Source organism: Cyprinus carpio, chromosome B1 (genome assembly GCF_018340385.1).
Source record: "Cyprinus carpio isolate SPL01 chromosome B1, ASM1834038v1, whole genome shotgun sequence".
In the NCBI taxonomy this organism is placed as follows: domain Eukaryota; kingdom Metazoa; phylum Chordata; class Actinopteri; order Cypriniformes; family Cyprinidae; genus Cyprinus; species Cyprinus carpio.
Window position 1 is genome coordinate 31,842,367 of NC_056597.1, and position 27,918 is coordinate 31,870,284.

At 38.2% G+C, this 27,918-nt stretch overlaps 2 protein-coding genes across 2 annotated transcripts; both read left to right on the forward strand.

Annotated features, from left to right (window-relative positions):
* Positions 1-1,241: 1,241 nt before the first annotated feature.
* LOC109092188 (adhesion G protein-coupled receptor E5-like) lies at positions 1,242-12,575 on the forward strand. Its single transcript, XM_042717487.1, is given in 19 exon segments — positions 1,242-1,566; positions 4,523-4,588; positions 5,017-5,142; positions 5,340-5,465; positions 6,380-6,508; positions 6,635-6,763; positions 6,920-6,975; positions 7,062-7,151; positions 7,244-7,397; positions 7,564-7,680; positions 7,762-7,964; positions 8,095-8,265; positions 8,357-8,551; positions 9,088-9,305; positions 10,254-10,282; positions 10,285-10,411; positions 10,501-10,672; positions 11,759-11,839; positions 11,922-12,575. Coding segments are annotated over 19 exon segments (2,346 nt in total). The 5' UTR covers positions 1,242-1,454; the 3' UTR covers positions 11,967-12,575.
* A 2,014-nt stretch (positions 12,576-14,589) lies between these two features.
* On the forward strand, positions 14,590-26,592 carry LOC109051941 (adhesion G protein-coupled receptor E5-like). Its single transcript, XM_042717555.1, is given in 17 exon segments — positions 14,590-14,828; positions 16,114-16,179; positions 16,338-16,457; positions 16,604-16,690; positions 17,519-17,647; positions 17,812-17,867; positions 18,442-18,531; positions 18,629-18,782; positions 18,949-19,065; positions 19,150-19,352; positions 19,884-20,054; positions 20,134-20,328; positions 23,990-24,207; positions 24,603-24,761; positions 24,855-25,026; positions 25,846-25,941; positions 26,020-26,592. Coding segments are annotated over 17 exon segments (2,106 nt in total). The 5' UTR covers positions 14,590-14,800; the 3' UTR covers positions 26,065-26,592.
* The last annotated feature ends 1,326 nt before the right edge of the window (positions 26,593-27,918 follow it).

Below are 27,918 nucleotides of genomic sequence, written 5' to 3' on the forward strand. Positions count from 1 at the left end.
TCGCATTTCAAGCGTAAGAAAAAATTATTTGCAGCATTTTACTGTTACTTGTTGCGTAATTCATGTATTGTGTAACTCCAGCTTCATGCTAAAGCAAATTAAATATGATCTGCATGCTTCTGACTTCCATTTTTCTGCGCTTACACTTTTGGCACATTTTTTTCACCAAAAGATATAGATATATATAAGATATAGAGTTAGCAAAAGTTATTATGAGCATTGTAATGTTTAAAGTGGATGTCATAAATGGCGTTTTTTTCTTCAGTTTTAACAGCTATAAGAAGCTGTCAGTTTTGTGTTCACATGAGGTCAATATTTCAAATATGCCATAAACATTTAAATTCTACACTTCATATCTATCTAATCTTTCTTACTGACATTACAGTCAAGTTCAAGTAGCTGCCACAAAACTCTCAGACTTTTCCACCCACAGGATTGGTTTATACCATATAGTGATGAAATGGATAATTATTAAACTATGGCTTTTTCTTGATTAAAAGAAACCTGTCCAGCAATGAAGAACTGTATTTGCCACTGACTTTCCTTCATGCATTCTTTACATCATTTCACCACACAAAAACTTTTTGAAATCCTTATGAAATTCAGGCGCTCGTATTGTAGTATTTTATTTTGAAGATTTTTAATAGTTCTGTCTGGTTTAATATAAAATAATTGTTCTACTCTGTCCAACATGCCTTCAGTTGGATGCATCCACCACATGAAAGCTCATTGCCCCCTACTGGCTGTAAGAACTCAATGTACAGTTGAAAGATGGATGTGGTCTGCTGTAAATCAGTAGGAACTGATCTGTCCATGCTGGATATTGAGGATTTCATCACAGAAATCTGTCAGCTGAAGAAAGAGGTGGCTTCACTGGAGACAAACTTGGGTTTGTTTCTTCCTTTAATCTATTATGTTAACTGGTGTATCAACAAACGGTTTTACATGCTCATTTGAAGTTTCTTCAAGCTTAAGGTGGCAGCTCCACATGGTTTTTGGCTTGTACTCATGACATAATGAGGTTTGAGAGCAGGTTTAGGGAGATGTTTGGGAGAGGTCACGCTGCACCAATATACACAGAAATATTTTCAGAATTTATATTTGCTTTTATGTTTTTTGTGTTTGAAACATGCAAGTCAAAGTTAATAGAAATTTTACTATGTTCCTCCCAAATAAAACTCATTTTCTGATCAAGAAACAGCCTCAACATCCAAAGATCAGCTGAAGACCAAGAGTTTTCTCCTGCAGGAAAACATTCAGCAAACAGGGAAATTTAGCGAGGCATGAGAGAAAACACACAGAGCCGAAAGACTACAAGTGTAAGAGATGCAACATCAGCTTTCCTACCTTAAAAGAGAGAAGACATCATTCAAAAGAGCACAGCGTGAAGAAGGAGTTTCGCTGCGAGCAGTGCGGGAAGGTTTCCGTTCTCTTCTGGTAATCTGAAGATTCACATGAAGACACACACTGGCGAAAAACCTTTCCACTGCAGCGAGTGCGACAAGCATTTCAGCACCAAACAATCTCTTATTGTTCATAAGCGAATGGGTTTGGAACGACATGAGGGTGAGTAATTAATGTTGAATGCTGTGACTGTAGTCATGTTTGATTCTGTAACTACACCATTCTGTGGTCAAAAAGCACCTATTCAAACATAGTTGTATATTTTCTCTTTTTTTTAATCAACTTTTTAAATATTTTAAACAATTTTATGACATTATCTTTAATATGCACTAAGAAAGAAATTATGGGGGGGGGGGGGGTGGGTGGGGGGGGGGGGGGGGGGGTGGAAATCATTGGTAAATAATAAATTGCATGTAATGTGTTAACAATCTGAGTACTATTTTGGATATGACACACTCAAGCCCTGGAAACAAGGTTATAATGTATTATTATTATTATTTTATGACCAGAATCACGTAAATATGGGTCTGTTAAATAGATATGTTAATTAGAATCAAATAATTAAGCTTTATACACACACACACACACACACACACACACACATACAATGTGTATGTATGAGGAAGGTTGGATTCATAATTAAACAGCAATTTTGCATTTAATGTTTTGCATTGCTAATTCCATTTACAATTGATTAGATGGAACAAACATACAAAATAAAAGGGATGCACTTTTTTATTTAATAGTCGTGCTGGTTATTATTTGCTGATTCTTAAATCAGTTGAGGATGAATCATTTGTATTAGGGAAGGAGGGACACCTTGTGGTTGGAGTATTTCACACACTGGTGATATACAGTCAGAACAGCAGACAAGAAACTACGACGTGACGTCTCTCTTGGCATGAGGAGGAATGCAACAGTTTTGGAATGTTTTTATAGGTTTTAGGAAATCTGAAGAGCCTTTAATGTCTTCCTTGGAGCTTGTCTTGTAGGCGGAACAGTGCTATTGAAAGAACTAAAGACTTTCAGGACGTGAAATAATAGTCAGATAGAGACTGATTTTCTTTGGGAATTTCATACATCACGAACCTTCAGAAAACCTACAGAAATACATAACACATACAAACTATTCACGGTTTCCTAAAATGGAGCTGAAATGGGTATTTCTTTTGGGTGAGTAGATTTAGTTTGACTGTGAATTCACGTGTGTGGTGAATGTATTTGTGACATCCTGAAGTTTGATTAGTAGTCAGACTTATGGGAATATGTGTCAGAGACCGTAAAGACGTTAATCTGTGTGTGTGTTTGTCTTAAAGAGTATTCTCGTCGATTTCCGTTGTTAGTAATCTTAAACCAGAGAGACGTGAGCATGTTCACACCAAAGTATCGCGTTCATTCTCTTCTGCACCAACACGACACGCACACAAAACAATTGATATTAAGAATGATAACGTCCTATGGGGAAATGATTGTAAAATACTGTGCGCGAGTTTGTGTTTCGTAAGACGTGAGCAACCCACATGGATCCAGCGACCGTGAAGGTCTGCCTCCAGACACGTCTACAGAGATGTGTTTGTCTGATATCCACTGTTTCCCAGACTTTAGTCGCACTTCTGCCCACCTTCAGTTCTGTTCTTTTAAAGGAGTGGAGGCCAGTGCAAACATGTCCCTCACAAAAACTCCTCTGTCTGAAGAGGAATACAAGTCCTGTCCTCAGCGTCTGATACACGCTGCATCGATTATTTATGAAAATCATTGACTCGTCCTTATGCTGTAATCATAAACGGTCATATTTACACAAGCTGACATTTCTCTAACATTTAAATAAAGATGTTTAAAGAGAAGCTACTGTTTAAATACAAGTCAAACTGCTTTTGACTTGTATTTAAACAGGAGTTTTACTTAAGTGAAAAAGTACAATTTTAATAATATTTCAACAACATTTCTTTTTTTAACTGGATATTATAATACATTTTCAGATGAAAAATATTTGCTCCAAGTGGATGGTTCTGTGAAGACATAGATATATATATTTTTTAATTTTTAAGGTATGCATAGGTGAAAAATGATCTCAGTTTCAAGTGATGGAATGTCAGGACTGTTTGTCTGATGAAACCAGAAGGATTTTTCTTGTTATGATTTATTGTTATTTCTACAAATTGCTTAATTTGTCCGTAACAGAGTTGACAAACAGTACCATAAAGACATCGGTTTTTCCTTTAAAAGTAAAAAAAAAGAAGTAACTTGTGTTTGGCAAGCACTGAATTATTAAAATTGAATATGTTTTCAATAAGATACTGAAAAAGAGAAATCTGTTAGTGAAAAGTTTTTTTTTTTCTTAAAGAGGTCATATGATGCTGCTAAAAAGAACATTATTTTGTGTATTTGGTGTAATGAAATGTGTTTATGCGGTTTAAGGTTCAAAAAACACATTATTTTCCACATACTGTACATTATTGTTGCTCCTCTATGCCCCGCCTTCTGAAACACTTTGATTTTTACAAAGCTCATCATTCTGTAAAGCGAGGTGTGCTCTGATTGGCCAGCTATCCAGTGTGTTGTGATTGGCCGAATGCCTCAAGCGTGAAATGGAAATGTTACGCCTCTTAACACACTGTGATGCATTATCCGGCCGGAGCAACGAGACAAAAACATAAAACCCATTATAAACGTGATAAAAACATGATTTTAGTCAGGTTTTCTTTTGGAAGGCAAAAACAAAATAGTTTTGCTTTCTCAACGAAACACACACGACATGACGGCGGCGGCAACAATACTACAACCAGAATAAAAGTTACGCCTTCTTTCTCTGCATGAACATTTGGGCGGCGTTATGCAAATCTTCCCACATAGTGATGTAGAGATGTGGGGCGTGTTAGAATGAGCTGTTTTAGGAGGGTGTGGACGAGTCTCAAGTTTTATAAAGAATATCTCTTTGAATTTGAGACTTTAGTCTTTGCAACTTTACAGATCTTCTTTATTCACCAAGAGCTTGTAACACTTCAAAGAGAAAAGAAAAACTGAAATCGCATCATATGACCCCTTTAACTTTTTGCAATGCCAAATGCATCTCCAATTACAGAATCACCCACATGTTTGTTTTCCTGTCACCTCCCAGGTCTCTTTCTGCCGTCATGCAGTGGATGTGCCATTGGATATAGATTTGTTAAAAGGAAATGTGTTGGTAATTATGACTTTATTTATGAATTGCGTCATTTGAATAGTAAACGTCTGTATCCCGGATCGCACACGTACATCTGCAAGATGTCTGTTAAAGATCTCTTGATCTGGAAAGCATCTGTCTACAAACGTCTTTCAGATGTCAGTTTTACATACATTCTGAATCATAAACTTCTTAAAGACATCTAATAGACGTCTATTTGACATCTAAAAGGAGACAACCTATAGACGTATTGCAGATGAGCAAACTCTCTAAAAAATACATCTTGCAGAAGTAAATGCAGACGTCAAATAGACATCTCCGAGATGCACGTGTGCTATCAGGGATGTCACTCAAATGAGGGAGATTGTGTAGCTGTACACAACTCTTCTAGCCATTACAGTTAAAATCCATCTTTCCTGATTGTACTCGTGTGTCTGTCTCTCTTTCAGATGAGGATGAGTGTGTTGTTTCCCCGACTGCATGTGGCGATCACGCTCAGTGTGAAAATACAGAGGGAAGTTACAACTGCATTTGTAATGAAGGATTCAAAAAGAGCTCAGTACAAACATGTGAAGGTACGAGAGAGGATCATTATATGTACATTTATCATGCAGCACAATCTTTAAATGCAAAGTGACTTACTAAACATTGTAAAAATCATTTTGTTATTAAAGACACTCTATTTGAACGTCATGTTGACTTTAGCTTTATAATTTATAATTTAATTATGTCATTTGTACTAAAAATTATATTTCGCACCAACTTCTGTCAGATATAAATGAGTGTTTCGAGAAGGAATCTCCGTGCTCGGCTCATATGACGTGTAATAACGCAATTGGTTCCTACAAGTGTATTTGTCCACATGGATACCAGGAGATGGGCAAAGGAGATTGTGAAGGTGAGGGCTACAATAATGTCAAAAATTCTAATTCATCATCGTAAATCCTCAAAAGATTTTAATTTATATATATATATATATATATATATATATATATATATATATATATACCTTTTTTTTTTTTTATGTATGGACACTTATAACACTATAATTTGTATTATATCACATTTGCATCAAATTACAAAAAAACTTTTTTTACTCTTATGCGAGGGTGTTTCTAATGCAGCATCTATGGGAGCGATGGAAAACTTGACATCATTCTCTCATCTGACCGCCGTTATCAATCTCTCTTAATTTTTTCCTTTGATTGAAAGTCATGAAAACACTATCGTGGAGTTTTTTTTTTTTTTTGAGCAAATGGGAATGCAAAACATATATTTGTGGAACTCTCCCGTCCACTGCTCTTCAAGTTAACCCAGCTGTGACAACTTCAGCTGCTGTGAAACCCGGAAATGTGTAAAAGGTCCATTGGCTGCTGCCATTAACTAACTGAGTCTATTAAGACATACTCCCGTTTTGGCCAGGTTGTCTATTCCATTTTTTTTCCTCGCTGGTTGAGCATTGTAACAAACCATTTCAAAGTAGTTTAGGGTATTTTCATGAACATAATCTACAGGAATCTCAGTAATGACAGCCAGGTTTTGTTTCACTTTTGCTTTTGCAGTTGCATACACAAATATGTGCTGAATAAACATGACTCACTCAGACAGAATTTTCAGATCCAAAACACAAAGAACCATCTGTTAGAAATTATTATTTGTGTTGTTGCGTGATGTATAAATACTGTAGGGTTTAGAAACTCGAAGTGCATGGAACAAAAGCCTGAATGTCCCTAGTCTCACTAATATTTGTATATAAACACAACAACACTGCTTGCATCTGCATGAAGCACGTGTATGTCTTTCTGCCAATGGATGTGGATGAGTGTGTGTCCTCGGTGTGTGGAGTTCACAGCAGCTGCTTTAACACACCTGGCAGTTTCCGCTGCATCTGTTCTCCAGGGTTTCAGAGACATGAGAACAGCACCAGCGGCCCCTGTGAAGGTGAGGGCCAGAGCCCTGCTGCTGCTTATAATACTGATCTCAACATCAGTCACATCAAATGTGTCTAATCATGTAAAAATGACATTAACAGAGACTGTTTTCCCATCTTCTCTCTCTCTCTCTCAGACATCAATGAGTGTTCAGATCCAGATGTTTGTGGCACAAACGCCAACTGCTCCAATCATCAGGGCAGCTACAGCTGCAAATGCCACGAGGGTTACAGTAACTATGGCAACAACCAGTCAAAATGCATCAGTGAGAATTATACAACACTATTCGCTTCATTTTAAATGCAACGATGCATTTTTAGGTTGTTCTTTTCATTATGCGGCAGCTGCTGAGAATCTTCAATCAGTTTTTTAGCTGTCATCTGTTTGATTATTGTTTTATCTTTACTGTGGTTGTGCACAGAAATGAACTGCGATCAGTTTGAACCCGAGTCTGATGGAGACCACACACCGAAGAAGGTAAAATGTGTACTTCTCCTTATGATTACTATTGGTAGATATACAGTCAGACTCATATAGATTGATTTGCACGTGTCTTCTTCTAGCTGAAGCATTTGATGTCACTGTTGAAGAACAGCTGTGAGTCTCTGAATGATCCAGGTGGAGAACATTTCACTGGAGAGAAGCTACTGCAGGTGAAACACTCACTGCAGGATATATATTCACACAGTAGTTTGTGATCATGACTCACACAGTGGTGAATGAACGTCTCTGATTTATTCCACAGAACTTGTGCAGTTCCTCTGACGAGCTTCTGTCGGATGGAAACATGGCTGACGGGAAGATGCTGAATCAGTTTCTGGACGCGGTGGAGAACAGCATGCGTCTGATCGGACCTCAGCTGAAAGAGCCTGTGACCAGGATGGAGACGCACAACACCTGTGAGAAACAACACACATTACAGTTCAGACACAGGCACACTGTGGTACTGAAAACTGAAAATAAGGCATATTTATTATTCAGAGGGATTTACACACACATTCAGATTTAATAGTGTGTTTAATTAAGATTGAAAGCAGTTGTTCTGTATCATCATGTGATTGACAGTCGCTGAGGTTGCAGTCATGAAGAGTCAGACTCCGCCCAGTGGGCGTGTCACTCTGAGCACAGGCTCCGCCCTCTTCAGCACCAGCTGGGAAACAGTTGTAGGGAAATCATATCCAGGTACAAATAAACACGTGCACATATATGTACTAATGAAACCATCAGCTCTTTCATGAGGAGTAAATGTTCTCTTGTTCACAGGGTTTGCGTTTGCGGCTCTGGTCAGTTATAAAGATCTGAACTCATCCAGAGATCTGCTTCACAAGATGAGCAGAGAGAGATCAGATGATGAAGAGAGACGCGTCACTTATCAACTCAACTCTAAAGTGGTGACGGCCGTCGTCAGTAATGCAGAAACCAAGCAGCTGTCAGAGCCGGTGACGCTCGTCTTTACACACGAGGAGGTGAAGATACTGACAGATCAGCTCATGACCAGCACAAGATCTCACTGGAGACACACACATTTCACTTGAAGAAAATCAAACATTCATGTATTTTTTTCAGTTTTCTGAACTGTCAATCATTTTTTTTCAGGAGAGGGCGGAGTCTGAGGGCATGGCTTACTCCTGTGTGTACTGGAATGAGGCTGAGGGGGCGTGGTCTGGGCGGGGCTGTGAGAAGGCGGAGTCTAACAGCACTCATACAGTGTGTTCCTGCTCTCATCTCAGTAGTTTCGCTGTGCTCATGGCTCTCTATCCTGTCCAGGTACATCTGTGAGCCAGAAAACGGGGATTTAACATATTTAATTCAGATTCTAGATGAAATGTTGATGATTTTCCCTCTTCCTCTCCTCCAGGACTCGTTTGATTTGGTGTTGATCACTCGTGTGGGTTTAGTTCTGTCTCTGCTCTGTTTGTTTCTCTGTATCCTGACGTTCAAGTTCTGCCGCTCCATCCAAGGAACCCGGACCAGCATTCATCTTCATCTGAGCATCTGTCTCTTCATCGCAGACCTCGTCTTCCTCTGCGGGATCTCCAGCACTCACAATAAGGTGTGTTTGAGTGCAAAAACTGCAGCTAACAGGGAACATTCTCAGAACTCTGGCCAACATTCCGGAAAGGTTCCCTCAAAGTTATAAACAAACATTCTTCCAGAAACTTTAATAGAACATGTGTTCAAAGTGATCTGCTCTTGAATTATGTTTGTCCAAACATAAGCACAAAAACATCTTTAACTCATTCACGGATCGTATATCTGAAACATTTGTAGGTGGATGTTTCTACGTATTTTAGAATGTTTAGAAAACCTTCAAAAGTAACATTCCTGTAATGTTTGCAAAATGGTCAAAATGGAATGTTATTGTTCATGTGACCAAGAAATAAAGCATTCTTAAAAAATTAGGAAGAATCAATAAATTCTGAGTAATTAACTGGTATTGTGTGAATAACTTTGTGGATGTAATATAATCTAATTATGAGTATTTAATGTAGATTACATGTAATCAGTTCTACGCAGCCCTAGTAATACATAAACAAACAATTATTGTAAGCATACCGGAGCATGATCTGACGTGTGTTTCTCTCTCAGGTAGCGTGTGGGATTGTGGCCGGTCTGCTTCATTTCTTCTTCTTGTCTGCGTTCTGCTGGATGCTGCTGGAGGGGGTTCAGCTCTACCGGATGGTTGTGCTGGTGTTTCACACCACATTAAAACATCTCTACATGTGTGCGGTGGGATACGGAGTCCCTCTCGTCATCGTCATCATCTCTGCCATCGCCTTCCCAAAGGGATACGGCACTAAACGACAGTGAGTTTCTGCCTCCAGCGCTGTTTAGCTGTAGAAGTGTGTCTACAGTAGCTAAGCGTTATATATCACTCTGGTTGCTTTTACAGACCTGTCAACCTGTACACATTTCCATGTTAACTTTGGTTAAAAAAACTATTTATTTATTGAACTGTGGGCTGACTGTATTGTTTCATCCCTCCTGTTTACTCTTAAATACTGTATAACAGAAATAAACTCACAAACTGAGTGCAGCCCCTGAGTACCAACCTAGGAAAAAGATTTACCATTAAATATCTATATTTACTGTAGATGGTACTACATTGATGGTAAAAAGTTTTTCCAAGGTTGGCAGGTCGGCTTTTATCAGTAATTCATATTCAGGCTTCAGAAACACTCCTTCAGCTGCCTCATGGTCAAACATCAACTCAGGAGCTGTAAATCCAGTTTAATCATTCACGGAGTCTTAGACGTATTGGCGTTCCAGTCACAATATGTTATCATTATAATAACCTCCTTCAGGGGCCGGTGACGTGTTTCTGTGCCTGCAGTGACTGTAAATGACAGAAAAGGAGGAGGAGACACAGGCAAGATCTAATCAAGGTTCATCAGTTATAAAGTTAGACTTGAACTTTCTGCGGAAGAGCAAAGAAAATCAGTAGGGCATGACGTAATGAGGGTTATTGTCATTATTAGAGTATTATCATCAACCAAAACGAAATCTAAAACCTTAAAAAATATATCCTTGAAATAACCGACAAAACAACAAATTTACTATAACTTTAAAATGAAAATATAAAAATAAAAACAAATTTTAAAATATTAATTAGAAACTATTATAGTATATCAAGACACCAGAATAGCACTGGATGGTTTTAATACAGTCAGAGGTGATGTGAAAGAGGGATGAGCGAGTCTTGTATGCTGTGAGCATGTGACTAATCTTCTTTATTATCCTGATGTGTGTTCCAGCTGCTGGCTCTCTCTCGATTGTTATTTCATCTTGAGTTCTTCGTGCCCGTCTGCATCGTCATGATCCTCAATTGTTTTTTCTTCATCATCACTGTGTGGAAACTGGCCCAGAAGTTCTCCAGCCTCAGTCCAGACCTCTCCAAGCTCAACAAGATCAGGTCGGTGTGTGTTTTGATGCCCAAATTGATTCAGTCAGTCTTGATTTTATTTCTGTCAGTGGTTCTGATGAAGTATATTTGGTGTGTAGGAGTTTCACGGTGACTGCTGTGGCTCAGTTGTGTGTTCTCGGAGGAACGTGGATCTTCGGCTTCTTTCTCTTCCAGGAGGAAGGGACTGAAGTCATGTTGTACCTCTTCACGATTTTAAACAGCCTGCAGGGGGCATTCATCTTCATCATGCACTGCCTGCTGTCCAAACCGGTATTTAAAACACTCCATGACTCAGAAACCACACGGTGACACACTCACCCACTGAACGCTTCCTAACAGGGGTTTGGTTTAGACTTAACATCTCACAGGATTTCAGTGGTTTAAAGTAATAGTTCACCTAAATAAAAATAAAAAAAAAATAAAAATTCTGATATGATTTAGTCACACTTTTCGGAGAATTTTACAAAATGTCTCACTTGTGGTTATCCATATAATGGCAGGTTATGACCTTCTTCAAGCTTTAAGAAAAAGGATACAGAAGCATCAGAATGATCCCATGTGATTCATGCCACATACACCAAGCAATCTGAATTAGTGGTTTACCGATATTTGCCGTTTTTAAATTATCGGCATTGACCGATAAGATTTACGGTTCGGCCGATAAGTGTCACAAGCAGCTTTTATTTAGACATCGTCAGGACATTTATATTGACAGCACTAAAAAAGGCAGCATCTGAGCACAGATACTGTACAAGCATAATTTTTAAATCCTTGATTTCAGACTGTGCTCCGGTGTATCCAGTTTTTATATTCACTTTGTATCCATGTTATATTCACTCTACTGTATGCATATTCCCAGTGCTAATTATATATCTATATATATATATATATATATATATATATATATATATATATATATATATATATATATATATATATATATATTTTTTTTTTTTTTTTTTTTTTTTTGGGTGAACTGTTGGTTACAGCATTTACGTCCTTTTTATTCATAATTTAAACACTTTATTTGTGACAAATACTACATTAAGATTATTACAGATTTATTTTTGGTCAAGTTCAAGTTATTTATTTTACAATCTGATACAATTTACAAAATGTATAAAAACTTTAAATTTCATTCTTTTATTGTTATGCATGTTATTTACATAGTGTAGCATCATATAGATCATATTATATTGTGCCACCCTGCTTTCTAATATATCTGCATCATTCATAAAATGAAATCCATGTTGGTCGGCCACTAGTCTGAATGCATATGATAGGAATTGCTCAGAGATACCTGTAATTTATTTAGTCAAATATCATTTAGTTTGCGTGTTGTGTCGCCCCCTTCAGGTCAGGACGGAGTATTACAACCTGTTTGTCCGAATGTGTCCACACAAGAAGAAAACGGAATACAGTATCAGCAGCAGTCAGGTACTTTAGCGTGTGTGTGTTTGAGTGTTTCAGACATTAAAGCAGCGTTTGTGGCTTCAGCTTCTTCCTTTGACTTTCACAGAAACCGCTACGGAGCGAGGACAGCACAGCAGAGTCGAAGATATAAAGCGCTTGTCATATCCTGATTTTACAAACTTTCAAACACTTGAACACTTTCTGTGAAAATGAAGATTTTCCACAAAGCTTCAGTTTGACAGGGGCTCGTCAATTCGTCCTTCTTATTCCTGTCCAATCAGAAGATCTGAAAACTGCTTACTATTAGAAGGAACACTGATATGGGATCATCATATAGGATTTATTTACAGTTACAGGCCCGTTATCTCACCGGCTAAAGTGGATCACACCACTACTACATGAACAAAGTAATTAGAGTGCTTTGGCTTTTCTGTGTTGTCTGTTGTGCAAAAGTAGAAAATCTTAAATTTGAGATAATGTAAAAGGCAGCTTCTTTAAAATGATACACGTTTTATTGTGTTGAGGGCTATCTTGGTTTGATTTTGCCACAAAAACTGAAAAGACTGAAAAAAAAAAACTAATAGAAGTATAAAGTAAAACTAGTTTCGTTTTAAACAGTTGTGATGGCTTTAAAATACATAAATGATCTCATCAGAAAGGCTGTTATTGTAGAACTTAATGATAAATATGTATGTTTGTATACTATTATTTCCTGAATTTGTTTTGTCATTAAAATTTAATTTTTTTTTTTAAAATCACATTTTACTGTAATTATGCTGATATTCAAACCAAAATATCTTTACTGAGGAACTGTGTTGATTTATTTATTTATTTAAGCTTAAATATTTCTAGCCTGTTTTTCTCTTGGTTTTGTGGCTCGGTGGTAGAGCATTGCGTTAGCAGCACAAAAGGTCGTGGGTTCAATTCCCAGGGAACACACATACTGGTAAAAAAAGAAAGAAGTATATCCTGAATGTACTGTAAGTCGCTTTGGATAAAAGCGTCTGCTAAATGCATATATGTTAAGATCTGGTATTATTATTCCTAAATAACTTGAAGATTACAGTTTTTAATCTGCTTATTTGTGCATTCATTAATTCTCTGTATTTACATTGATGGATGTCCTGAGAGGCAGCGAGTGAAGAAAGTGCTGTGATTTCTGGGAAACACTGAGCAGGAAAACAAAAACAAGGGGAACACCGAAGGGAAGCTTCTGGAAAACGTCAAATAAACGTTTAAGAGAGAGAGGAACAGATCAGAGACTCGTGATGTGACTGAGCGAATTGATGTGAACTTCGACTGGGAATTTAAAAAATTACAGAAATCTCATCTGTTTCGTGATGTGGAGCTGAAATGCACTTTTCTGGATGAGTAGATAGTTTCACTTTCATCTGCTGACACTGAAGTGTCGTCACCTGATTCTGTCTCCCCCTTCAGGTCGAAGCAAAGAAACGCACATGAAGAGAAGAAACGACCATCAAGCAGTCCGATAACAATCAGGCCAATGTCTATGTGCACGATAATGTTAGTTCTTTCTCTCTCTCTTTTTTTTTTTTTTTTCAATAAAGCATTAATATTCATGACCCATAAAAACACTAGGAGCCTTTTATGTCTGTGTTGGTGTGATGATTTATTCTCTAGTTGTTTTATTAGTAAGTGTGTGCAGGTATTTTGGTTTAATTCAATTCAATTCAATTCAAGTTTATTTGTATAGTGCTTTTTACGATACAAATCATTGCAAAGCAACTTTACAGAAAATTAATTTTCTACAATATTTAGTAGTGACTGTCAGTTCATGTGCATATGGCAGAAATGTTCAGAAAAATCAATAAAAGACGTAAACAAACAGACGATTAACACTATTAACAGCAATTATGCAATCAAACTTATAGCAAAATGTGGTTCACATTAAGCTGTGAAGGTAGGCCATTTATATATGAATGGGTTAAGTGTTAATACAGGAGTCATTCATGTTATAATTGCAATAAATAAATAACAGTTGGTATAGAAGCTGACACCTGTATTTTTGTTTCCTTCCTCTGGATCTGTAAGCAGTGATGGATCAGTATGTTGTTGCTTTTGTCTCAGTGTTGATTAAGTACAACTGTAGACCTCTTGCAGCTGCTGTGGAAGAGGACATTTTTATGACTCTTTTGAAAATAGTTTAATGGATTAATTTCAGAACTCAAGCTCGTTTTACTTTCACTTCAGTATTTATTTGCCGTGCACAGGATGTCAGTGCTTGTTGTGTGGCTCAGGCTTTCTACAGCAGTAAATATAAATAAAAGTCCACTTACAAATAACAGTTAATTAAAATGAACTTTAATTTACAATTGGCTATATGTGCAGCATATGAGAGTAGGCTATATTAGCATGTGTGATGCGCGTCGAAAAGTGCTCATGTAAGTGTTATTTTAAAAGACGTTTGTAGTCTTCCAGTTGTAATTGTAATTTGTTTTTAATAATTTATGATTCTCATAAACCGTGCCCCGAATTAATTGCAAAGGCCAAAACAAACGCGGTCTCCGACAGAATTAATTTATTAACATCGTTTTCACCATTTTTACAGTGTATGAATGGAATTAGTTAGGCATGATGGCTGCAATTAACACACATCTCTTGTTTAAGCTGCATTTATCGTTTCATGTTCATCTGTAAGTATTTAAGTCTAGTGCACGTCTAGCTTTTCGCGACTAATTGTGAAGACCATAGACACACCCACTTCTCCGACGTCTGTCAAGAAAAGGAGTAACCTAATCGAGCAGCAAATGTTTTTTTTTTTTTCCTGGGCTTTCTTTGAAATGATATTTTCCAGTAGGAGGAATACCAGGAGAGCTAGAGATACCAGACGAAGAGCTGAAGAGTTTGAGGACGTGAAGGAACAGCTGGAGACTGATTTTCTTTGGGAATTTAATATATCTTCAACCTTCAAAAAGCATAAACGGGTCTTCACTTAAAAAAAGCATCTGTTTACGGTTTCCTAACATGGAGCTGAAGTGGGCACTTCTTGTGGGTGAGCAGTCTCTACTCTTGTTTTATTTTGTTGACTTGTGGTGAATACATTCGTGAAGTATGGAGATGGATTGATAGTCAGACCATTTCTGGGAATAGAGCCTATGTTTCAGAGACAGTTCAAAAATAACTGGGTTTCTGTGTAACAAAGACTGCTCTTGAAACTCAACCAGCTGTTAAAAATCTGAAACATGAACGTTGCCTCTTTGTTTTGCATCAACAACCACTAAAGGACTGATAATGATTAGAAAATGATTGTTAAATGTGTGAAATATCTATCTATCTATCTATCTATCTATCTATCTATCTATATATATATATATATTTATATATATATATATATATATATATATATATATATATATATATATATATATATATATTGTTAGTTTGTTGATTCTGAATTCCACTGTGTTTGTCAAACCTTCTCCTTTATTTTGCAGTTGCTTTATTTCTGCACACTCATATATAACTTATATATATATATATATATATATATATATATATATGTATATATATATATATATATATATATATGTGTACCATTAAAACATAAAACCACAAGAACAAAAGAAACCCACAAAAACACAAGTGTGTCTGTCATGTTATGAAAGAAGAGGATTTTCCAAATACTGTCAGTTCATTTTTCCATCCGTTGAAATGGGGCTTAAACCTTAAATACATGAATCTATAAAAATACAATCAGGCTATTAGCAAAAAGGCAAGGTAGATATTTATCCTTCAGAAATATTCCCACTTTAAGATCACAGTGTAATAATGAAATATGTTTGGAATTAAGCCACTTTTGAAACACAAGCCAAAATTCCCATTAAAGTTCACTCTGGAAGAATAGATGTTTTACACTAAATATTTTACTCACAGAACCCACATCAAACACTCTCCCAGTTAAACCTTTTATGCAAGTTGTTAGATTGATAAATTAATTTTTAGTATTTACTTTTTTGTGTATTTTTTTTATGACACTGCCACAAACAAAATTTCCATATTTGTGTTTTCCTACCTTATTTGTGGTGTGTGTATGCTTACAGTTCAAATCAAATAAATACATTTATAATATTAAATATATTTATGTGCAAATAAATTATAAAGCCACATTTATGATGTGAAGTTGTTTACCTTACAGAGTTTCAGTTTCATTTTGACCCAATTTCCATTGTATTGCTTGCACACTAGAAAGCTGAAAAAAAAAAAGATCTTCTGCTTGTTGCTTTAAATTTTTATTTCTATGATTTCAATATAGCTCTATGTTTCCTGTCTCTGCTCAGGTCTCTTTCTACCGTCATGCAGTGGTTGTGCCATTGGATTGAAAAGGGTTAAAAACAAATGTGTTGGTAATTATGAGCTTCTGGTTTAATTGAACAATGCAAAAGTGAAAGTCTGTCCTCTTGTTGTCTAAAAGAGGGAGTTCTAGAACTGTAGTTTTAGTCATTACTACGTTAAAATGCAGGTTTCCTTCCTGATTCCCCTCATGTGTCCATCTCTCACACAGATGAGGATGAGTGTGGGATTTTTCCGAGTGTGTGTGGTGCTCACACTCAGTGTGTAAATACACGGGGAAGTTACTACTGCAGCTGTGATGTAGGATTCAAAGAGAGCTTCCCATGTGAAGGTATGAGGCATTTAATTCAAAATGAATTACAAAACATTGTAAAAGCATTTGATCGTATTGCAGTACACAGTCTGGCTTAATTTATAATTACATAATTTGTACTAAAACAATAATTCACGCAAGCTGCTGTCTTTCCCTCTGGTCAGATATAAACAAGTGTCCCGAGAATGAATTTTCTGGATCTGGTGATAGGGAGTTTCAGACCTCGACTGGCTCTGAAGCAGAATGTGAAGGTACCTTTGGTTTTTCTGGCCTATCAGTTTAATTTGACATATGTTAAACAAAAACAGTTTGGACTGTATGATGCTGATGCAGCACCAGCATCACATCAAATCAGCTGTATGTACAATGTGTGTCTAAAAAGTGTGTGCAATTATCTCAAAATGACATTAAAGGGATACTCCACCGCAAAATGAAAATTTTGTCATTAATCACTTACCCCCATGTCATTCCAAACCTGTAAAATCTTCGTTCTTTGGAACACAATTTAAGATATTTTGGATGAAAACCGGGAGGCTTGTGACTGTCCCATAGACTGACAAATAAATAACAGTGTCAAGGTCCAGGAAAGGTATGAAAAGCATCGTCAGAATACTCCATCTGTCATCAGTGATTCAACCGTAACGTTATGAAGAGACAAGAATACTCTTGTACACAAAGAAAACAAAAATAATGACATTATTCAACAATTCCTCTCCTCTGTGTCTCTCCAAATCAGCGTAGTGCCATTTTGGCAAATCAGCGTACGCTCTTCTGTGTCGGCCAAAAATATTCTCGTCACTTCATAACGTTACGTTTGAATCTCTGATGGCAGATGGAGTATTCTGACGCTGTCTTTCATACTTTCCTGGACCTTGACACTGTTATTTATTTGGCAGTCTATGGGACAGTCTCAAGCCTCCAGGTTTTCATCCAAAATATCTTAAATTGTGTTCTGAAGACGAACGAAGCTTTTGCTGGTTTGGAACGACATGGGGGTAAGTGATTAATGACAAAATTTTCATTTTGTGGTGGAGTAACCCTTTAACAGAGACTGTTTTCCCATCTCCTCTCTCTCTCAGACATCAATGAGTGTTCAGATCCAGATGTTTGTGGCAGAAATGCAGACTGCTCCAATCATCCAGGCAGCTACAGCTGCAAATGTCACCACGGTTACAGTAACTATGGCAACAACCAGTCAAAATGCTTCGGTGAGAATTACAACAGTAGGGCAAACTATTATCTGCATCATTTTAAATGCACTGATATATTTTTAGATTGTTCTGTTTATCACGTGGAAGCTAATGAGAATTTTATGGAAGTTAATCAGTATAGTCTGTTTGTTTCTGTTGGTCTTTCTTGCTGTTGTGCACAGAAATGGACTGTGATCAGTTTAAACCTGAGTCTGATGCAGACCACACACCGGAGAAGGTAGAATGTGGTCTTCTGCTTATGATTAGCAGTAGTAGTATAACCCAGGGAACATCTCCACTTTTTTATTTAGTTATGTAAAAATAAAACATTCTTTAAATAACAAACATTTAATGCTCTTTAATTGTTAATATCTGATATGCATTCTCATCTTATTGTAAAGACAAAACATTTTGTGAACAACATTCTCAGATGTTATTTATACATTATGTATGTTCTCATAATGTTGACAGAATATGCTTTAAAAAAAAACATTCTTCGTGATTGTGTTATTGATATTTGCTGAATGTTAACATTCGATGAGTGCTCATTGTGAGTAAAGATTAAGAGAATGTTGTTTTAATGTTGTGGAAACGTTGCAAATCACTGTTTTCAAATTTAAGCTGCAAAGGTGACAGAACTGCTTCTGACGTGGCAGTGAGGTGTCTCTACGCACACTGATTAATGCTGCTCGGAGATGGCATAAATGACTTTTATGATGCACTGTGTCTTTACACAGAAGTTTAAGCAGGCACAGAGCAGCCTCATTCAGTCGTGTAAAGATGCCTATACATTTCCGTGTGTCTTCTTCTAGCTGAAGCATTTGTTGTCACTGTTGAAGAACAGCTGTGAGTCTCTGAATGATCCACGTGGAGAACATTTCACTGGAGAGAAATTATTGGAGGTGAAACACACACTGCACGATACAGTATATATTCAGATTGTAGTTTGTGATCATGACTCACACAGTGGTGAATGAACGTCTCTGATTTATTCCACAGAACTTCTGCAGTTCCACCGATGAGCTGCTGTCTGAAGGAAACATTGCTGATAGTGAGACACTGAATCAGTTTCTGGACGCGGTGGAGAACAGCATGCGTCTGATCGGACCTCAGCTGAAAGAGCCTGTGACCAGGATGGAGACGCACAATACCTGTGAGAAACAACACACATTACAGTTCAGACACAGTCTCACTCTGGTACTGAATACTGAAAATAAGGCATATTTATTATTCAGAGGGATTTACACACACATTCAGATTTAATGGTGTGTTTAATTAAGATTGAAAGCAGTTGTTCTGTATCATCATGTGATTGACAGTCGCTGAGGTTGCAGTCATGAAGAGTCAGACTCCGCCCAGTGGGCGTGTCACTCTGAGCACAGGCTCCGCCCTCTTCAGCACCAGCTGGGAAACAGTTGTAGGGAAATCATATCCAGGTACAAATAAACACGTGGACATATATGTACTAATGAAACCATCAGCTCTTTCATGAGGAGATGTAAATGTTCTCTTGTTCACAGGTTTTGCGTTTGCAGCTCTGGTCAGTTATAAAGATCTGAACTCATCCAGAGATCTGCTTCACAAGATGAGCAGAGAGAGATCAGATGATGAAGAGAGACGCGTCACTTAACAACTCAACTCTAAAGTGGTGACGGCCGTCGTCAGTAATGCAGAAACCAAGCAGCTGTCAGAGCCGGTGACGCTCGTCTTTACACACGAGGAGGTGAAGATACTGACAGATCAGCTTATGACCAGCACAAGATCTCACTGGAGACTGTTTCTGTTAATGGTTTAACAGTTACAAATGTAAAATTACCATGAAAATGTGTGTTCCCTGTTTGAAAATGCAGTTTAAGTTGGATTCTAGCTGGTTTACAAGCTGTTCCAAAAACCAGCTTGACCACATTAAGCTTGTATGAGCAGCAGGTAGCTGGTTTGTTGCTGGTAGAGACTCTACCAGTATTATTTAGTGTCACTGATTTATTATTAAAGTTTTTAATAATATAAAGAATATAAATTAAATGAAACAATAAATAAAAATATTACTTTTGCGACTAGCTGAAATAAAATAAGTTTAAGTGTTTATATTTTAAGTAACTAAAATGTTTATTCATGGTTTTAGTTCAAGTTAACTACAGCAGCCCTACTAATGACCTTCTTAAACCAGCAGGAAACCATCTGCCATTACCATTAACTTTTCATTAAGGTATTCACATGTTCCTCTTTTTTTAAACTCTTTTTATCACTTCTTCAGGAGAGGGCGGAGTCTGAGGGCGTGGTTTACTCATGTGTGTACTGGAATGAGGCTGAGGGGGCGTGGTCTGAGAAGGGCTGTGAGGGGACATGGTCTAACAGCACTCATACAGTGTGTTACTGGTCTCATTTCAGTAGTTTCGCTGTGCTCATGGCTCTCTATTCTGTCCAGGTACATGCAAAACTGAGATTTCACATTTTTCATTTGGATTTTAGATTAAATGTAATTATTATCACTTCCTCTCCTCCAGAACGCATTTGAGTCGGTGTTGATCACGCGTGTGGGTTTAGTTTTGTCTCTGGTCTGTTTGTTTCTCTGTATCCTGACGTTCAAGTTCTGCCGCTCCATCCAAGGAACCCGAAACAGCATTCATCTTCATCTGAGCATCTGTCTCTTTAACGCAGACCTCATCTTCCTCTGCGGGATTTCCAGTACTCACAATGAGGTGTGTTTGAATGAGAAAAGTGTTTAGACATTATTCTGTCAATATCAAAACATGGATCATTGATTACCAAGAAAGATGACCTTCACGATGAATAAAAGTGGTGATGAAGCATTTCTCACTTATCAATTGCAACTAAATTTCACAAAAAGTAACACTGAATTAAGCATTAAATTTCGAAGTAGAAAGTCTGAAGTAGTATTTCCTTGTAAAACATTATTTCACTAATCTTTGTTTTACTAATCATTTTAATCTTTGACTTTTTTACTGATATTGCAGCCTAAAATGACTACTGTGGCTTTGCAGTGAAAACCCATCAAAAATCATCTTGTACCTATGCAATTAGTGTTAGTGACAGTTAGCGTTCAATTACCTGTAAATACTATGTGCATACTGAACTTGTGGTTCTGGGTCCCCCATGTAAAATGCAATTGTGACACCAGAATATAAATACTCATAATTCTGCTTTGCTGAAACAACAGAATTGTGTTCAACACAATACCTTACACATTAAGTCAGTATGTAATCAGTGACAATGATTATATCCTATACATGTTAAATGTAAAATTGGATTCCAGATGTTCCATAAACTGAAATAAGAGTACAGGAGGGTGGTAGAGTGGAGGTGGATCAGGGGAGGGAAAACAGGCCACTTCAGTGAGATGGAAGTGGGTAAGGAAACAGGGGTGCAGGGCACAAAGATGAAGCCAGCAATGCAGGTAATTAGTGTGGAGCCAACAAGGCAGTCAAAGACCACCAAGGAGGGTAGAGCAGTTGGAGCAGGAGACCACCAGGGCAGAACAGATGGAGCAGGAGACCACCAGGGTGTAGCAGATGGAGCAGGAGACCATCAGGGCAGAGCAGACAAAGCAAGGGACCACTAGAGCAGAAAAAGAGACCACCAGGGTGTAGCAGATGGAGCAGGAGACCATCAGGGCAGAGCAGACAAACCAAGAGACCACTAGAGCAGAGGAAGAGACATCTAGGGTGGAGCTGAGGGAGCAGGAGACCATCAGGGCAGAGCAGACAAACCAAGAGACCACTAGAGCAGAGGAAGAGACATCCAGGGTGGAGCTGAGGGAGCAGGAGACCATCAGGGCAAAGCAGACAGAGCAAGAGACCACCAGGGCAAAGCATACGAACCAGGAGATCACCAGGGCAGAACAGACAGAACAAGAGACCACTAGGGTGGAGCAGATGGAGAAAGAGACCATCAGGGCAGAGCAGACAGAGCAAGAGACCACTAGGGTGGAGCAGATGGAGGAGGAGACCATCAGGGCAGAGCAGACAGAGCAAGAGACCACCAGGATTGAGCAGATGGAGAAGGAGATCACCAGGGCAAAAAAGAAAGAACAAGAGACCACCAGGATTGAGCAGGAGATCACCAAGGCAGAGCAGACAGAGCAGGAGACCATCATGGTGGAGCAGATGAAGAGGGAGAACATCAGGGCAGAGCAGACAGAGCAAGATATCACAAGAGTAGAGGAAGAGTCCACTAGGGTGGAGCAGATGGACTAGGAGACCATCAGGGTGGAACAGACAAAGCAGGAGACCTCTAGGGCAGATGAAGAGTCCACCAGGGCAGAGCAGACAGAGCAAGGGACCACCAGGGCAAAGCAGAAGACTACCAGTGCAGAACAGGAGATCACCAGGGTGGAGCAGATGGAGCAGGAGACCTCTAGGGCAGACCAGATGGAAATTAAGCCCATCAAGATGGAGCAGGAGATCATCACAGTGGAGTTGGAGACCATGTTGGAGCAGAGAACAAATGTGGAAAAGGGGGTGGATCTAGTATCCACAGTGGGATCTGTGGAGCAGAAGGCCATGCTGGAGCCGAGAGACCAAAGAGTACAGGGACAGCTTTAGTGGACCTGACAGGAGACAGAGAGTTCAAAGAATGCCTCCATGGCCATAACAGGGAGCACAGAAGATTTCCAGTAGGCTTCATTGGCCATTACCGGACAGTGAAAGGGTTTAAGGAAGACCTTCTTGCCTGACAGAGCAGGCCGAGAGTTTAAAGCAAAAGCCACAACCTTGGGAGGAGCAGGGGAAGTATATGTGGCAAAACACACAAGATGGAGGTTGTTATCACAGGGAGTGCCAAGGAAGGACCTCTGGGATCACTGGTATTTAGCCCACCAGACATGGAAATCCTGGGAACTACAGACTCATGGTCACTGGACTCCAAGGGATTTGGGACCAAGGGCAACATTTTCACAGCCGCACGTACCGACATCAGAGGGCCCATTACCTTGGATGCCCGTCACAAACACCTCAAGACAGCCTTTGTTGATTTTGGTATGGTTGCCTGACATGAGGAGACTGTGGCTTGTTACCTGGAGTGGGCTTGTGCTAGTGGCAATCCAAGTCTTCCTACACCTCCCTCATGGTGAAGGAGGACCCACACTGAGCCAGATCCATGTACTGTGCCAGGGTCCTACTCCAAAAATGGTCCATTATTGTCACCTCAGCCCTATATGTCAGTGGAGACCATGACAACTAGATAAGCCCTAGGAGACCATGACAACCAGATAAGCCCTAGAGACATATCAACTGCGTAGATCTCGTCAACAATACAGTCATTGGCACAAATCCTCAGCAAATACCTCAAGAACCACACCAGTCCTCTGCACAGACCCGGTGGCCAGATCCTGTCTCACCAAACACTGGAATGATGTGTCCCACTCGTCAAGGAGAAGGAACTTGATGAGTTTTCTGAAAGAAATATATCCACAATCTTACTTGCGTTGCACCCTGGCCAGTGGAGGACTGGCTCCCGACTGAACCAGGATTCTCCTAAAGTTTGTTTCTCCATTTCTGTCACTGATGGAGTTTGTGTTCCTTGCCAATGTCACCATTTGGCTTGCTTAGTTGGGGATATCTAATATTTGGCGATATTATCAAATTCATTGCACAGACATGAGAACTGAACTGAGCCAGATGATGTCATCCCTGTTTTCAACAGAGCTTCTTTATAAATGAATTGAACTCATTTGCATTATTGAAACATTTTCCCTTTTTACACTGTAAAGCTGCTTTGGCACAATCTGTATTGTATTAAGCTCTATATAAATAAAGGTGACTTAACTTGACCTCATCCCAGTAAACAAGTTGGCTATAAATGAGAAACTCCTCAACAAAATACACCAGCAGGCAGCCATCTTGATAGCTGGTGCAGAGAAGCTCCACTTTGTGGTTCCTTACTGTTGCTAGATCCATATCCTGTCAGTCGTTCTGTCACAGTTACTGCAGAGAAGAGGAGGAGCTAGGATCTAATTGCAAAAACAAAAGAAACAAAAATGTAATCCATACAAGTTAGTGTTGTCAAAAATACCAACTTCAGTACCTGTCGGTACTGAAATTTAAAAAATGTGACGATACCAGCATTTCCCGCTAGCATTTTGAACGCTGTTGAGCGGGATTGCAAATAAAGACAAAACAAATGGGAAAACATGAAACAAACTTCACTGCAATGCAGCAGTAACACACTTGAACATAATTTCATTAATTAGGTTTGGACATTGAAATTATGGGTTTTTGTTACCTAATAATTGCTTCCCCCTCTCGGGGTTAATGTTTTTTAACCTTAAAGAAGGAAAGAAGTCAAAAGAAGACAAAAATGCAAGCATACCGGAGCATGATCTGACGTGTGTTTCTCTCTCAGGTAGCGTGTGGGATTGTGGCCGGTCTGCTTCATTTCTTCTTCTTGTCTGCGTTCTGCTGGATGCTGCTGGAGGGGGTTCAGCTCTACCGGATGGTTGTGCTGGTGTTTCACACCACATTAAAACATCTCTACATGTGTGTGGTGGGATATGGAGTCCCTCTCGTCATCGTCACCATTTCTGCCATCGCCTTCCCAAAGGGATACGGCACTAAACGACAGTGAGTTTCTGGAATTGGTAAAATATGCTTAGAAAAAATATATGATCAGTACATTGACTAATAATCATGCACACAGCTCACTGTACATAATATAGATTATATAATAAAGACCCCTGAATCAAAATGTGGGTTTTGTCTCCACTATAAAGCTCTATATGCTAGCGTACTTTTAAAAGTTTTGACAGTTATGAATACTGCTATTTTTTCCTTTGGGAAATGTACCAGAAGTATTGACTACTCATCTTATGTGCAAACAAATAATTTAAATCGGGGTCCATGACTGTGATATAAACCAAACTTCCTGTATGGATTATGAAAGGGAAAGAGGGATGAACTAGTCTTTTATGTGTTTTTGTAATCATGTGATTAATTTATCATTCTAACATGTGTTGCAGCGCACCGGTCTGCGTCATTGTCAACCTCAACTTTAGTTTCTTCATACCCGTCTGCATCGTCATGATCCTCAATTGTTTTTTCTTCATCATCACTGTGTGGAAACTGGCTAAAAAGTTCTCCAGTCTCAATCCAGATCTCTCCAAACTCAACCAGATCAGGTGTGTGATCTTGTATTGATCTCAAAATAGATTAAATCATTCTTGATTTTTTTTTTCTGTCAGTGGTTTTGATGAAGTATATTTGGTGTGTAGGAGTTTCACGGTGACTGCTGTGGCTCAGTTGTGTGTTCTTGGAGGAACGTGGATCTTCGGCTTCTTCCTCTTCCAGGAGGAAGGGACTGAAGTCATGTTGTACCTCTTCATTATCCTCAACACTCTCCAGGGGGCGCTCATCTTCATCATGCACTGCCTGCTGTCCAAACAGGTACTTACACATGCAACATAACAACAGAAAAACCATGAAGAATTTACTTACACACTGAACATTAGGTAACAGTGGCTTGTTTTAGACTTTCAGTAACATCTTGCAGGATTTCAGTTATTTGAAGTGACAGATAAACCCCAGAAAATAAAAATTAAATCAATTTATGTTGATCTTGTCTTCATTTGCCATTGAGGAGATTTAAGAATGCTTGTTCTTATAATGGCAGCATGTAGTGACCGTCTTCAAGATTCAAATAAATGCTGCAAAAGGATCACAAAATGATACCATGCAATTTGTCCCATATATACAAAGTGTTCAGAAGTAGTGGTTGACATCACCTAGGGCCAAAAAATTAAAAATAAATAATTATTGACAAAAAACTGAAAAGTTTTTCTGGCTGGTAAGTACCAGAAGCAGCTTTTTAAAATCAGCTTCTTAAAACCTAGATTTTAAGGATATATATCCAGATATATATTAATTTTACAATGAATTATTTCTAATGTACTAAAAATGTAAAATCTAAATATCATTGCAGCAATTGTTATACATGTTTTTTAAATTAAATTATGTAATATCATAAATATCAGCTTTATATCGGCCATCAACCACCCTGCTTTCTAAGATATCGGTATCGGCATCAGTCATCTAAATCCACGTCGCTCAATCACGATTCTGAATCCATGCAACTGGAGTTGGCCACAAACTGTAATTTCTGTAAATATCTACAAACATAATATGCTATTTTCTGGCTGAAGAAGAGTCAGAAACTTAGTGCTCCTTAAGTCAAATATAATTTATTTAGCCTGTTGCCCCCTTCAGGTCAGGACGGAGTATTACAATCTGTTTGTCCGAATGTGTCCACACAAGAAGAAACCCGAACACAGAACCAGTACCAGCCAGACCAGCAGCAGTCAGGTACATTAGTGTGTGTTTGAGTGTTTTGGACATTAAAGCAGCGTTTGTGGCTTCATCTTCTTCCTTTGACTTGTACAGAAACCTCTGCGGAGCGACGAAAGCACAGCAGAGTCACAGATGTAAAGCACTTGTCATGTGCTGATGGATTTTGTCCAAACTCTTCAGCACAAGACACATGAAGATTTTCTGTGTCAAATGAAGGCTTTTCACAAGCTTTAATTCAACATCATCTGATGAATACTGCAGATGCTTGTTCATCACACGGGATATGCATCACCTGTTACTGAAGACGGAGATATATAAAGACCATATATAGGCCAGTAGAGAAGGCTTTGCTGGCTCTGATGGCCCACCGCTGTTTTATAATGATAACTGTTGTATTGTGTTGAGAGAGAGCATAGTTTGATTATGCCATTTAATGAAGTCGTTCTTTAGAAGCGATGTCAAAACATCCTTATTTTTTAGCTCATGAGTATTTCTAACCTGTGTTTTTTCTCTTGTTTCTGCCTTCATTATACAGGAATGTAATGACTGTAACAACCAGAAGTGATATGTCTGTTTAAATTTCATTACATTAGTAAAGATTACTTTTTATATGCAATTTTCTATATGCAAACCAAAATTAATTCATTTTCATGAGGGAAAAGGGAATAAATGGGCATATACATTAATAATTGTCATATTATTTATTAAAATTTGGCTCAAAACTTTTAATCATTCTTAAATAATTTGAAGATTAATATTTATAAACGGTGTATTTGGTCTCTCTGTATTGCCTTAGCACGCTGACGAGGAAACAAGTAAGTGCTGGAAAGTGGACATGTTGAGGAGCTGACACAAGCAGAGGAAACAAGTGGAAGCTTCTGGAAAGAGCAAAATAAACATTTCAGAACAGCATCTTAACAAAAGTGAACGAGATGGACAGACCCCTCAGAATGGGCTCCAAGGGCATAAGACGACTTGAGGATATTAGCTGTTTTACTGGAATACAAATTTAATTTGGGTTAGATTTAAAAAAGAAAAAAACCCCCCACATATTTACTAAAACTAAAAATAACATTTGAATTTCACAGTAACCTTTTTAAAGAACAAATTGGCTCGTTTTTTAAGTGTCATCGGTTTATTATTCTGTGTTGTGCCTCCCCCTTCAGGTCTGAGAGAGTATTGCGAGAATATGAGCACGTGAAGAGAAAATCAGTCCAATAACAATCAGGTAAATCGATCAGAATGAGCAGACGACTCAAAACTGGTTTCCATTATTGTGTATAACTTGACACCTCCTTTTTTTCTTTGGATGCCTTATTGCACATCAGCAATATAATTGAAAAAAAAAAATGTAATTATATATTTCTATGGTGAAATTTTAGTAAATTTTCTGAATCGTTTAAAAATGATTTGAACTTGACTGTAACTATAAGAACTTAGATTTCTTACACATTTGAGGGCCGATTGGTTAATTAATATGACGCAATTATGCAGATTTAACCTAGGAAGAGGTTTTACAAGCTGTCGTTTCAGAAGAGAAAATATTTATACAGTGCTAAATGTTTTTGAATGATACGGTTTAATAAAGGTTCATTCCAGCGTCAAAGATCGAGGGTGTGAAAAAGATCACTTCGTTGAAATTATATATATATATATATATACTTCGCTGAAATCTGATATCTAATAATATATATATATATATATATATACATATATATATATATATATATATATATATATATATATATATATAATTTATATATAGTAAAAAATAAAATGGGGGAAACAATATATGACCAATTTAACCTTCAAAGTCAATAAAACTTCTTGCGAAATTAAAGACATTGCGACGTGTCTCGTTGACCGAGTCATCATCACAGCCCCTTGTTTCTCGGAGGCTCGAGTTCTGACAGGGCCCCAAAACAAAACAGTCCAGACACGCAGAACCCGGAGAACCAGCAGAACTGAGTGCTGTGTGTGGAGGTGGGGCTT